The 14,223-nt window shown below is 38.2% G+C and overlaps 2 protein-coding genes across 14 annotated transcripts in view; one reads left to right on the forward strand and one right to left on the reverse strand.

Annotated features, from left to right (window-relative positions):
* MMUT (methylmalonyl-CoA mutase) overlaps positions 1 to 4,593 on the reverse strand; it is a 35,727-nt gene extending 31,134 nt beyond the window's left edge. The window contains exons 1-2 of one of the 3 annotated variants that reach the window (XM_025890568.2): positions 4,449 to 4,593; positions 393 to 816 (exon numbers count right to left, since the gene is read on the reverse strand). In XM_025890568.2, the coding sequence (XP_025746353.1) occupies positions 393 to 777 (385 nt within the window). In that variant the 5' untranslated portion in view covers positions 778 to 816; positions 4,449 to 4,593. Of the gene's footprint in view, positions 1 to 392; positions 817 to 4,444 lie in introns of all 3 variants that reach the window. The other 2 variants (XM_073905065.1, XM_025890569.2) reach the window with 2 other exon arrangements.
* The window catches only part of CENPQ (centromere protein Q), a 21,639-nt gene continuing 11,557 nt past the window's right edge, over positions 4,142 to 14,223 (forward strand). For 2 of the 11 annotated variants that reach the window (XM_025890570.2, XM_073905072.1), the window contains exons 1-5: positions 4,622 to 4,899; positions 9,822 to 9,959; positions 10,923 to 10,971; positions 12,204 to 12,330; positions 13,407 to 13,475. In XM_025890570.2, the coding sequence (XP_025746355.1) occupies positions 9,858 to 9,959; positions 10,923 to 10,971; positions 12,204 to 12,330; positions 13,407 to 13,475 (347 nt within the window). In that variant the 5' untranslated portion in view covers positions 4,622 to 4,899; positions 9,822 to 9,857. Of the gene's footprint in view, positions 4,258 to 4,621; positions 4,900 to 5,181; positions 5,257 to 7,432; positions 7,511 to 8,590; positions 8,673 to 9,597; positions 9,715 to 9,821; positions 9,960 to 10,922; positions 10,972 to 12,203; positions 12,331 to 13,406; positions 13,476 to 14,223 lie in introns of those variants that run through there. The other 9 variants (XM_073905068.1, XM_073905067.1, XM_073905066.1 and 6 more) reach the window with 9 other exon arrangements.

A 14,223-nucleotide genomic window follows, 5' to 3' on the forward strand; every position in this document is an offset into this window, starting at 1 on the left:
GCACAGAGGGAGAGAGAGAGAGTCTTTTTTAAGTAGACTTTGCGCTGAGCACTGAGCGCAGAGCCCAACACAGGGCTTGATCTCAAGACCCTGAGTTCACGAACTGAGACAAAACCAAGAGTTGGATGCTCAACTGCTGTGCCATCCAGATGCCTCCATAACCTGCATGTTAATTGTCGTTGGCATTCAAGAATTTAGCACCTTAATCTGGCTCACCCATCCTTTTGACCACGGAAGTTGAAAAACATTCATCTTTCAGAGTATAGTCTTGACTACAAAATTATAAAGTGACTATCATCTTTACAGAGATTAACTAGTCTCCCTTCAAAAGAAGCCAAGAACAGGAAATGTCTGTTTGATTATAAATATTATGTGTTGCATTAAAATCTCACCCTTAATATTATCTTTATAGAACTTATTGCTTTCTTCCACAGTACTAAAACCAGCATACTGGCGGATGGTCCAGGGCCTAAAGGTGTACATGGTGGGATATGGTCCACGTGTGAATGGCTTCACTCCTGGAAGTTCTTCAGGGAAATCCTTGGTATCCCTGCTAGAATATAAAGGCTTTATGGAGACCCCTTCTGGAGTGTGCCATATTAAGTCTTCTGGGTTTTTGCCTTTCAACTGCTTTTTAGCCAGGGCAGCCCATTCTGGATGAAGGGGTTGTCGCTGATGCAGAAGTCGCTGCCGTATAAGCCTGGATCCTGGTGACTCTTGGAGCTGCTTCAGGTGGTGTGGTGAAAGCAAAAGAAGCCGAGTCTTAGCCCTCAACATGATGGACCATGAAAAACACTCAAAAGGAACAAGACTGGCCTAGAAAAAGAAGCAGAGTATACATGTATTTACAAAAGGCAAAATGGGAACTATTGGTAAGAAGGGAATAAAGGTGGCATTTTAGTATCTCCTCCTTTTCTGGTTCCTATATCTGGTATTTTATAACTTTGACCCCTCTTCTCCACAACCACTATCACTGTTCTAGTCTTTTTCCTCAATACTTTCTTAGCTAGGTTTACTGCCAGTCTTAGACCCTCTAATCCATTCTACATACTGACACCAATGCAAATATGATCATGTCATACTTCACTTAAGATTTTTCAAAGGCCCTGAATTATGTAAAGGATAAAATACAACCTCCTAATTTTTTCATTGAAAATATTTTTATACCTACTTTATGACATGCATTGTGTTGGGTGCTGGACAAAAAAGTGGTGAGCGAGACAAAAAGGCATTTAAGGCCTCTATGACTTGATCTCTGCATACTTCTCAGACTCATCACTGCTTTTGTCCTCTACACATTTTGTTCTAGAAATACTGGATAACCTACAGCTCCCTGCATATATCAAAGTTCTGTGACTTGCTCTTGCTCTTTCATCTACCTAGAATGTTCCTCTTTGGCTAATGTGGCTAAGGCATCATCTCCAATACACAGGGCTTTCTATGTGCCAGGCACTGCTGTAAGGACTTTACACAGAGTAGCATTTTAATCCTCACAACACCACCAAGACAGGTACTAATATTATCCCCATTTTACAGATGAGGAAACTAAGGCACAGAAGAACCAGCATTTAAAGCGCAGGCAGCACTAGGTTTGAGAGTCCTTGCATTTAAATAATATATTCACAGCCTCTCCCTGAACTCACAAGCTGGGCTAAATGAGCTCTTCAATAATCCATGCCACAGCACTTTCTCTGTTTACACATCCGTCATCCCCCACACTACAATATATTAGAACACTGTTTTTTATGTTTATATAAAATATATTTAAGATGTATCTTATATTTATACAAATACATGTGTATAAAATTTTATATAAATATATATACATATGCATACATATATTTCTCTGCTAGTTTATAAACTGATTCTACATTAGAGGTGTATATTCCTGATAACTAGCACAGTGTTACACTAAGTGACTAAGTCTGATTTCATTACTTTACAGATGTAGAAATTAAGATCCAGAGAAATAAAGGAATAAATAAGGTTAAACAAAATTCCACTCTTTATTCAAATGCATGTCAGTGTCATACAGCCTCAACATATAGAACCTAGGATTTTAAAAGATTTTGAGATGCAAATTTTATTAATATATTCATCATGCCATATAATGTATAAAGCAACAAGTGAAGTGAGCTTAAAATTGTATTTTCCATACCATCTCCTACCTATCAATTTAATGAAGCTTAAAGGAAAATAAGAATACCCAACATTTGTTAGGGGCTTGTGAAACAAAAGACATAAACCACTAGGGGGAATATTAACTGCCTTTACTACTTTGGAAAGCAAATTGGCAGTACATACAAAAAGTGTCAGAACGGATTAGGCCATTCCACTGAGGTACGACACTCCTGGGAAAGTTACTACATAAAAATACATGTTTCCTACAGTTTTACTTGTAATAAAGAAAATTTAGAAACATCTTCAATGTCTAACAATGTAGGAATAAGTAAATAGTACATACAAATGACAGAATTTCATGTAGCTATTAAAATATATTTAGAGGGGGCGCCTGGGTGGCTCAGTCGTTAAGCGTCTGCCTTCAGCTCAGGTCATGATCCCAGGGTTCTGGGATCGAGCCCCACATCGGGCTCCCTGCTCAGCGGGAAGCCTGCTTCTCCCTTTCCCTCTGCCTGCAGCTCCCCCTGCTTGTGCTCTCTCTCTCTCTGTCCAATAAATAAAATCTTAAAATATATATATATGTGTGTGTGTGTGTGTGTGTGTGTGTGTGTGTATATATGAAATACACAAAACTAATCTTTAATGTTAGAAGTCAGAAGAGTGGTTACTCATTGTGGCTAGTACAGAAAGGGAGTGAGAGGAGCACTGGGGTGATGGTCTTGATCCAAATGCTAATTATAAAGAAGTACTCTGGAAATTCGTCAAACTGTACAATTGTGATATGTGCACTTATCTGGAAATATATTATACACAAGTCAAATTTAAAATATGTTATGCTTAGTTTCTTTAAAAAGGAAATAGTCTCAAAAAAGTATTTAGTGAGGGCGGCCTGGGTGGCTCAATTGGTTAAGCGACTGCCTTCGGCTCAGGTCATGATCCCAGGATCGGGTCCCGCATCGGGCTCCCTGCGAGTCTGCTTCTCCCTCTGACCCTCTCCCCTCTCATGCTCTCTCTCTATCTCATTCTCTCTCTCAAATAAATAAATAAAATCTTAAAAAAAAAGTATTTAGTGAAAGAGTCAGGATAAAACATTGTAAATGCAGTATGTTCAACTGGGTAAAAAGTACATAGAACAAACTCTAAACAGAAATCAACAAAACAATTCCCATTATTCTTCTAAAGCTACTGTGATTTTTATCCTATCATATCCATGGGGTCCTTGTCATCCATCTTCTTACAAGCATAAACTACATGTACTAGCTTAAAAAGTAGGTGAGAAAAATAATTAATTTATGACTGAACCGTTACAGTAGTAAAGATATAAAAGGTAACTTGAAAACCGCCTGAGTCTAGATTTGTAGACAGGACATATCACACTCATTTACACAAAATACTGGTCCCCCAAACCTGGACAAACGATAGGAAAGAGCCCTCTATTAGGTGACTTCCAGAGAATCACATGGCAAATTGGGAAAGGCTGAAAACAGACAGCATTTTTAGATAAGAACACAACTACTGCTGATGGCAACAGGACTTCAATTTTCTCAGATCCGTGAAGACGCTTCAAGCATCCAAGGAAGCAAAATGTAAAACAAATATGTTACTGACGATTAGAATGTGTTAAAGAATAACGATGAAGTCCACCCCCACAGCCCCCCAAAATATGGGTAAAATACCCACAGTTCTGAATCAAATAACTTTTCAAATAATGTGGTTTCACATTAACACTGCAGGAAAGGCTAGCCACCTCCAATCTTCAAGCAATTTGGGTTGGAGATGACGACATCTTGCTCTCCTCAAGATCAAACCGAACAAGTTAGTAATTTACAGTTTTATGTCAATTTAGACCCGTCTTTCCTCTTTCACCCTCACCCTTACCGCCACCTGTATACAGAAAGTCACCTTCAGTCCTGTCACCTCTTACAAAAAAACCTACAGTAACAAGAGCCGCAGCCTAGAGGGGAGGCAGCTGTGGAGCCAGAGCACCCCCGCGTCATCTTGAAAGCGCCCTCTGCCTAGCGGAACCTTGGGGTGTTGGGGTGGCCAGGGAAGATGGCGACATGGCCTCTGAGGCGAACAAGCACCTTGTTTCCAGCAGTACCTCCTAATTCCCACACACCACGCTGAAAGTGAGAGGTCGGTGGAGAATCTAAGCCCAAGGAGAAGGTAGAGGGGAGCAGGGTGCCGTCCTAGTGGGAAGGTAAACAAGGAAGGTGGCAAGAGAAAAAGGACAGGCTCAGAGGACAGGGGTAAGTGGTGAGACAGGAGCCAGAAGAATGGAGGGAGCTGAAAGGCTGACGTATCCCGAGGTGCACAGTCTTACTCACTGGCCCGCCTGTCTCTGACCTCTGCTGTGGGAGAGGGCGGCAAGACTTCGGAGCTCCAAGCCCTGAGAGCCAGAGGTCCACACAGCCGAACCCCTCACTGAGCTTGCGCAAAAGCCAGCTGGAGGAGTCAGGGGGCGTAGGCCGTCACCGCCCTCCCTGCGGCCAATCTTATCGCGCTCCCGTGGGCGCACTTTTGATGACGTTACGACTGTACCAAGTTGCCCGCCTCTCCCACCGGCATTTCCGGCTTCTGCCCGCCCACTTCCGGGCCTCCTCTGTTTTCAAAGGTTTGGGCGCGAATTGCGCCGACAGTGGCTCCCTGAAGGATTGGAGAGGCGTCGTCGGTGATTAGTGAAAGCTTTTAAACCGCTGGTGGATCCAGCTTGCGGCATGAGTTTTGCGGCCAAAGCGATTGTGGCAGACTCCGCGGCTTGTATCTCAGGAGCGTGAGGTGATTTTCCAAATGTATTTTCCATATCTGCCCTTCGGGGCCAAGGATTGAAATATTTGATTTGCGAGGAGGTAGTGAAGCCGCACCTGGGTCCTGGGTTCTTCCCTCCTTTCCCCGATTCATCTTCATCCTAGTTCTTTTTCCTTAATCTCCCGTGGCCCGTAGTGGTGCGAAGTGCAGCCTTAGAGATTAGTGTCTTTGGGCATTGACGTAACTGCGGCAGCGTTGCTATCCCGAGGCATTTGTCAGGAGGTAAACATTGCGTTATTTGTGTTTCGCCAGACTTGGTGCTTGCCCTGTGTGCTTACACTGAGGCCTAGATTGAGAGACTTGGTTTCCACGAATTTCAGCAAACCGGTAAGAAAAATAAGACAAGTTAGGATGCCTCCCTGTTTCCTACGGAGTAAGGAGTAAATTCTTTACTGTAGTATATAGTCTGGCCGCAAACTACTGTTCCAATCTTGTTTCTGTCCCTTACTCCCATACACGTTCAAGTCTCGCTGAATTTTCCCTGTGCCCGAACAGACCAGTTTCTTTCCAGCTGTTCTGCCATCAGGCTTTTGCTGCTTTCTCTCAAATACTTCATTCCCGATACTTCTGGCTAAATATTTCAAAATGTAATTCCCATGTTACTTTTTTTTTCTGAATACTGTATATCATTCCCCCCACACACACACGCATACACATCAATTAGAGAGTCACCCACTCATTTGTCTTTTATAACTTTTGTCACAGGATATATAATTTTATTTTTTTAAGATTTTATTTATTTATTTGAGAGAGAGAATGAGAGAGAGAGAGCATGAGAGGGGAGAGGGTCAGAGGGAGAAGCAGACTCCCTGCTGAGCAGGGAGCCCGATGCAGGACTCGATCCAGGGACTCCAGGATCATGACCTGAGCCGAAGGCAGTCGCTTAACCAACTGAGCCACCCAGGCGCCCGCTATATAATTTTATATAGTAATTGTTTTCATATCTGTCTCTACCCACTTTCACTGGGCTATGGTTTCCTGTGGATCTAAAGCAGGGCAGAATTTCTATTCCTTTTACATTTACATTAAAATTTCTATTCTAGTTCCTTTACAACTGGCCCAGTAGTGATAGAAAATTGTGACTTTTATTTATTGAATTCTTACTATGTCCCAAGTATTGTTCTAGGCACTTTACGTATTCTGTACAAAATTTTAGCTTCACAGAAGCCTTTAATGTTGGTGCTTTTAACTTTAACCCATTTTACCAGCGGGGAAATTGAACAAATTTACTTGCCTGAGGTTGTACAGCTAGTTAAATGGCAGAGCCAGGATTTGGAACCAGGCCATTCATCCTTATCCCTGACTTGCTCTTGGCAGTGGTTCTCAATCTGAGGTGCCTTCACACCAGGAGATATTTAATAACGTCTGGGGACAGTTTTGGTTGTCACACCTTGGGGAAGGGAGGGTACTAGCAACTAAAGACCAGAATACAGTTCATGGGACAGCCTTCACAACAAAGAGTTACCCCATCCAAAATGTTGATAGTAACGAGCTTTAGAAACTTTTTGTGCTATGGTTTATTGGCTTAAGTAGGTATCAATGAAAATGGTGCAGCTCGTGTTGCCGCTAGTAAAGGACCAACTTTTTTTTTTAATTTTTAATCAGCTACAACTGATTCTTTTGTACAATACAACCAAAAATGAATTGCTAGTCAAACCCATAGAGTATCTAACACCAAGAATGAGCCCTACTGTAAACTATAGACTTTGGGTGATAGGATATGTCAGTGGGAGTTAATGAATTATAGCAAATGTTCCACTCTGGTGTGGGATGTTGGTAGTGGAGAAAGCTGGGAGTAGTGGGGGGTACAGGGGGTATATGGGAACTCTATATACTTGCTGCTTGATTTTGCTGTGAACCTAAAACATCTCTAAAAAAGAAGGTGGTGGGTTTTTTTTTTTAAACAAATTACTGGGAAAATGACATTTAAAAAGAAAAAACAAAGCCGATTATTTTATAATCAGATTCAACATACATAAAATTTTGCCAAATTACAATAAAAGTTTCTAAATGAATACTGTCAGTTTCTATATTTAAAAGGACTATAGTAGTTTGTGAGTCAAATTTGAAGTAGCACTAAATTACATGTTTTTGAATAAAGAATATCAAGAAAAACTGATTAATAGAACCAAACTATAAATAAGTGCCAGCTGAGAGTTAGACACCAGAAGCGCCCACAGACTTTTAGAGTGGAGTGGAGTGGTTAGGAGGCATGAAGAGCAGGCGGCTCATGCTCTGGGAGGGTGGGCAGAGAAAGGAGAGGAGAGCAGCTCAGGTAGAGGGCATAGTGTATGCATTACTCAAAGTGTGTTTGGGAAATCATCAAATCTAGTTAGAGAGAGAGAGTCTTATAAGGAGTAGTGGGAGAGAAGTATGGAAAGCTAGGCAGGGCTAGATTGTTAAGAACTATAAATGACATGGTAAAGAGTTGGATGTTGTGTGGTAGGTATTGGGGAAGGATTTTTAAATTTTTTTAATTAAAAAATCATTTATTTTGTTCCAGAATCCGGGATTGGAAACAACTTGGTAGGGCTGACTCATGTCTTTTCCATGCAGGGTCAGCTGCAGCATATTGGTTCAGGTACATGTACCAGGCTGGCAAGTTGGTACTGGCTATTGGTTGGGAGTTCAGCTGGGGCTCTTGCCTGGGCCTTTCAGTTCCTCTCCATGTTGGCCTTCCTCATAGCATGGTAGCTGGGTTCCAAGAGCAAATATTCCAAACATGAGGATGTTGCAGCTGCTGGTCTCTTCATGTTTAGGCCAGTAAACTAGTACAGAATCATTTCCACCATATTCTACTGCTCAAACAGCTACAGAGTCTGCCAAGATTTAAGATAAAGGGACATAGACACCATCTCTCAGTAACAGGAGTAAGAAGGAATTTGCACCATTTTTAGTCTACCAAATGGAGTGAGGACTAAATTTCAGCCCTCACTTGCACCTTTGTTGAAAAACCTGTACTGCTATATGTATCGTAACCCTTCCAGGAGAGGCCCACAAGTGAAACTGTCATGTGGATTGGTTTTTAAGTCGGGGAAGGATAAGGGCATGGATGTCACGTTGAAAGAATTAGGCATCTTGGGAATATAACACTAACTGGGTGTAAAGTACCACATTGTTCAAGACCAGGGTAAAGTGTAATTTACCAGAGCTTTTTGTAACTGATCTTACATGTAGTCCCCAAGTATAGTGGTGATCTTTCAGTTAATTATTTCCCACCATTTTTGTTAATCTTACTGAAAAAAAAGCTTGAAACTTTACCTTTTAAAATTTGAAGAAATAGATTTATCCAAAGTAACTCCTTTATTGTCTCTCAATCTGCATATATAAACTATTAATCTAATTAACTTTGCATTTTTAGAAAAGGAATGGTGACTGGTATGTATCTAGCTATATATGCCTAGAAAACATTTATATATACACATATATATGTATATATGTATAAATAAGATGTCTATACTCCATATGTGTATATGGGCATACCTCATTTTATCGTGCTTCACAGATACTGTGTTTTTTACAGATTGAAGGTTTGTGGCAATCCCACTTCAGCAAGTCTTTTGGCTCCATGTTTCCAACAGCATTTGCTCACTTTCTGTCTGTTACATTTTGGGAATTCTTGCAAGTTTTCAAACTCTTCCATTATTATTATATTTGTTAGGGTGATCTGTGATCGGTGATTGACTTGCTGAAAGCTCAGATGATAGTTAGCATTTTTCAGCCATAGAGCTGTTTTAATTAAGGTATGTACAGTGTTTTTTTAGATATAATACTACTGCACATTTAATAGACTACAGTATAATGTAAACATAACTTTTACATGCAAATGAAACCAAAAATTTCATTTGACTTACTTTGTTGCAATATTTGCTTTAGCTGTCATCTAGAATGGAACCTGCAATATCTCTGAGGTATGCCTGTACACACACACACACACACACACTCCTCCATGTATACTGTACCTAACTTCTAACCTATCTACTCCGTATGGCCTAATGCAAGAATAAACATTCTATTCCTCTGTTCCTTTTAACAGTAATGAGTTTGGTGATAAAGGACTATTTGGTGATAAAGGACTTAAATCTCCTGTGCCTGTTTTGTAATTTGTGGAAGGACAGAATAATCATTATACTACTGAGCTTTTTTAAAATGCAAATAGCCCAGGCAGAGTTGTAGCTTAAATCCTTATGAGTGACTTTTCCACTTGAATTTCCACAGCATAGATTCATAGTATGGATCCTAAGGATTATCTCCTTTCATCTTTGGCATAAGTCGAATGAGAAATCCATTAGGCTTAAAATAAGAAGACCTGAATATTACTCTTCAAATTGATATTATCTGTGACCAGAGTAAAACAATTTAATACTTTATATTTCCATTTTCTTGGATCTAAACATGGAGATAATGTTATTGTATGGTGGAGTATAAAGTAAGAGATGCAAAAGCACTTTCACATGATTTTTTTAAAGCCATAAAAATAGATGAAATTTCTAGGAATGAAACTGAATTAGATACATACTTTAATAATAATCAGTGTTACTTGTTTTAAAATATGTTTAAATGTTCTAAAAACAATACTTCTCCAAAACTTTCATTATGATTTTTTTAAAGCAAATTTGGAACATTTATAGGTAGTTTTTTTTTTTTTTTTTTTTTTTTATCAGAGAGAGAGAGTGAGCACAAGCAGGGGGAGTGGCAGGCAGAGGGAGAAGCAGGCTCCCCGCCGAGCAAAGAGGCGATGTGGGACTCGATCCCAGGACCCTAGGATCATGACCTGAGCCAAAGGTAGCTGCTTAACCGGCTGAGCTACCCAGGCATCCGTATAGGTAGTTCTTTTTAACAAAATATTCTGCAAGCTTAAGCTTATTTTTGCGTCCTTTTTATCTTCACAGATTTTTTGAAGCACTGTTAGAATTGTTTAGATTAAGATGTCTAGCAAAGCAAGTTCTTCCAAGAAAAGGTCTCAACAGTTAAAAAGAAAACCAAAAAGAAAAAAGGATGATGAGGAAATGGAGTTACCAGAGAAAAAGGTAATGAAAATATCGAGTTTATCATTCAGAACTTTTTGATTAAAAATGTCATTTGTTCTATGTAAAGGAGTATGTGAAGACTAAAGGTCAGTTTGAGTACAAATTATAATAATTCATATCATTATGTGGGAGCTGTTGCAACATAATTTGTAAAAATTCTCAGATGAAAATTGTTTATTTTAATTTCTAAAGATACTGATCAGAGAATTCTTTGTTGAGGAGGGGGTCATGGGACATTGCTAAGGTGTTTGAATGTGAAGACTAGAAGTAAAGTGTGTATGCTTTACTTAATATCTGTCAGTTGGTGGAAGAGATTTTTATTAACAGAAAAATTACCTTGGGAGGAATTAGCTTCTTTCTACCATAATTTTGCCCCCTCTTACAGAAGAATATTTAAAATGTAAAAAATTTTGTTGTGATTTATCCTATATTAGGCAATGCCTATGTTTTTTGCAGGTAAAGTATGTAACACTATTTCATAGGCAAAATGACTAATGATTTCTTTAACATATGCTTTGACACAGGGCCCTTGGATGACTCGGTCAGTTAAGCATTCCACTCTTGATTTTGGCTCAGGTCATGATCTCCTGGGTCATGGGATCAAGACCTGAGTAGGGTTCTTTGTTCAGCGGGGAGTCTGCTTGAAAGATTCTCTCTCTCTGCCCCTACCTCCACTTGCAAGCTCTCTCTCTTACTCTCTCTAAAATAAATAAAAATAAATCTTAAAAAAAAATATTTGACACTATATGGAATTCTATTGTACATTACTACCATTGTCCAGGAATTGCTTTAGTATATCCTTTGCCTGGGAGAAATACACACCCCTTCTCTGTAGAAGTAGCAATATACTTTTTCTATCTAGCCAGAAGATATATGAATACTCTTCAACATACATGACAAATAGATTGCAAAGGTAGTGTCTTTTTATCTGATGTTTAATTATGTGTGCGTTTTTCTCTCTAGGTTAGAAACATAGCAAAAAATAAAAATCCAAAGCATCTGCCTTCTGAAGGTATTTATTTTCTATATCTTGTTTAATTTGTCTGTCTCAAGCTGTCTGTATTCATGAAAAAATTCTCAGCATCTTGTTTATGAATTGTACAAAAGCAAAAGATACTAGGGGCTCCTGGGTGGCATAGTCAGTTGAGTGTCTGACTCTTGGTTTTTGCTCAGGGTCGTGAGATCCAGCCCCATGTCAGCTCTGCGCTCAGCGAGGAGTATGCTTGGGACTTTTACCCTCTCCCCCTCCCTCCCCACCCCATGTGTGTTCTCTCTCTCTCTCTCAAATAAATAAGTCTTTTTTTAAAAAAGCAAAAGATAGTAATAAACAGCTGCATTCTCATTTTTGCAAGAATAAGTAGTACTGGTTAGTAATTTTGGTCAACTGAAATTTCACTTATCGCCTCTAGCAAAATATTGTGTAAAGTTCTAAATTGGTAGGAACTAGAGAAAATCAAAGTGTCCCACAATCTGAATTACTACTGATCTAAGATATATAGACACCCTACTGATTTCTCTTTAAAACAGACGTGCTTCTGTCCTACCACCATGGCATAGATTAGTTTGGGGCTACTGTCTAATTTTGTTTGTAATAAATAATTTTGGAGTGGTCATCTTTCCTTAGGCATCACTTCATCTAAGAATTCCCTTTCTCTCCTCACCAACACCAAGCTAGGTTCCCTGGTTTTATATTTCCACAGTTCATGGTGCACTTTTTCTTTTGTAATGCGTTGCATACCTATAATTAAAATTACTTAGACTCCCTTCTCTCCAAAACTAATCTTCATATAAGCCATTAGTGTATCTCCTTTGTTTATCTCTTGTAAGTAAACAATACCAATAACCAAGTAGACCCTGAATATTTTGTTCCAGTTGCCATTTAACATTTGGTAGAAATAGCTTTCTAGTCTTCTCAATGAAGCTCTTTAATTTAGGTCATTTCTGGGAATCAGACTTTTATATTGAATCCTAATAATTGTAGCCTGCTTCTTCATTTAGAATTGTCTTGGGTTTGTATCTGCAGTATCAGCTAATAGTATTTTAGTTAACATAATATTAGCATAATCATATTCAATGACTGGCATATTATGTCTGTGCAATAAAAAGGAAATTAAATAGTTTATGCAGTCTTATAATATTTTGGTTCTCATACTTCTATTAGCTTTTTACAATAAATTTATACTTGAATCACTTTTTAAGTAAAAACATAAAACTTCAAGATTGACCAGTCTCTTCTTTCACCAGTAACAGGACAAACAGAGCATACTAATCTAAAACGGGTTAAGATAGCATCCAACAAGAGAAAAACCTGGCAGCCTCTTTCAGAGAGTAGTAGAGAGCATTTGCAGAGTATGATGGACTCAGTAATAATGTAAGTATGAAATTTTTCCATTTCACCCTTGATTTCTACTTATATGTTTCCCATAGAAACATATTTCCTTAGAAACATTTCGTTTTAAATGTCATTATTTATTTTATGGTGATAGGGTGTTTTGCAGGAAGTCATTAATTTCAGAAGCTTAGGATTCCATCAGTGAAAGAAAAGTCTGTGTGGCATGACCTGCTATCTGTAAACTTTAAACTTGTTCTATCACTAGGGATACTTTAAGAAGTTGAGTTCCAATTGACACTTTATATGTAAGCTACCATGGTGGGAATACAAAGAAAATAAGACAGGATTCTGCCATCAAGAAGCTGAACTCCTCTAAATTAATTACAATATAGAATGTAATAAGAAGAACTTTGATTGTACCTTTGCTTAAAATCGTATTTCAATAAATGAATGAAACAAACAAACAAAAAATAGTGGCAAACTATTTTCATTTGATAAAATTATAATCCTGATATCAAAACCTGAAAAAATAGAACGTATATACAAGCACACGCCCTGAATACTGTTAAACCCCTTTCACTTATAATATAGATGTAGAATTCCTAAACTAGAAATAAAATCCAAATGTATATCTAAAGAATAATTAACACTAAACAAATAGAGTTTAGTTTAGGAACCTAAAGATTACTTTAGGAAAGTTGTCAAAACAACGTAACAGATTAAATTAGGAAAACATAATATGATGTTTTAATATCTATTCTAAACCATTTGCTGAATTCAATACCAATTCCTTATTTAAGAACAAAACAAAACAAAAAAATAATAAAACTCTTTAAAGAACAGAAATGTAAGGATGCTTCCTTAACATGACAAAGACTATCTACCTGGAACCCACAGCAAGTATTTTACATAATGACAAAATCCTAGAGGCTTTCCCAATAAAATCAGGAATAAAACATGGGAAAAAAAAGTGTATTTGATATAAAGTAAAATGTTATTCGTTCTACCTGGCTAGTGAGGAGGGGCACTTGAAAGAAAGCAGGGAGAAAAAGTAAACATATTATATTCATTGTGTTTCAAACTAGTATTTATTCAATCTTTTTTTTCTTTTCTAGAGCAGTTTTGAGTAACAATATTAGAGAAAATGAACAAGTTCAGTATCATCTTAACTATCTGAAGAAACGGTAATGTAGTTATGCAATAGAATATTTTTATAAACTATAAAATAAATATAAAAATATATTTAAAATAAAATTAGTAAAAGTCTAATCTGTTCCTAGATTACCAGAATAGACATTTGTGGGATATAAAAGTTTTTCTTTCATTTTTTTTTTTTCTGGTTCTCAGCAATACTTCATGTGGCAGAAATCACCAAAGTTCCTGGATCTTACACAGAATGAAATAATTTATCTGACCTAGATAACCAGAAAGTGTTCCATTACAATGTAGGAAATAAATTTTTCCTCATATATGATAGATAAAAAGTAAGAACATAATGGCGAACATTTATTAAACATGTATTCTGTCCCAAGCCCTGTAACACCTTATAAGATAGGCACTATTTTTATCTCTCTCTCTCTCTATATATATTTTTTTCTTGATGTAGTGTTCCATGATTCATTGTTTGTGCCTAACACCCGGTGCTCCACGCAGAATGTGCCCTCTTTAATACTCATCAGCAGGCTAACCCATCCCCCCCCCCCAGAACCTTCAGTTTGTTTTTCAGAGTCCATCGTCTCTCCTGGTTCGTCTCCCCCTCCGACTTTCTCCCCTTCATTCTTCCCCTCCTATCTTCTTCTTTTTCTTTTTTCTTAACATATGTTGCATTGTTTCAGAAGTACAGATCTGTGATTCAACAGTCTTGCACAATTCACAGCGCTCACCATAGCACATACCCTCCCCAATGTCTATCACCCAGCCACCCCATCCCTC

Source organism: Callorhinus ursinus, unplaced genomic scaffold (assembly GCF_003265705.2).
Source record: "Callorhinus ursinus isolate GAN/ISIS: 27379988/994484 unplaced genomic scaffold, GSC_fseal_2.0 scaffold22, whole genome shotgun sequence".
NCBI lineage: Eukaryota > Metazoa > Chordata > Mammalia > Carnivora > Otariidae > Callorhinus > Callorhinus ursinus.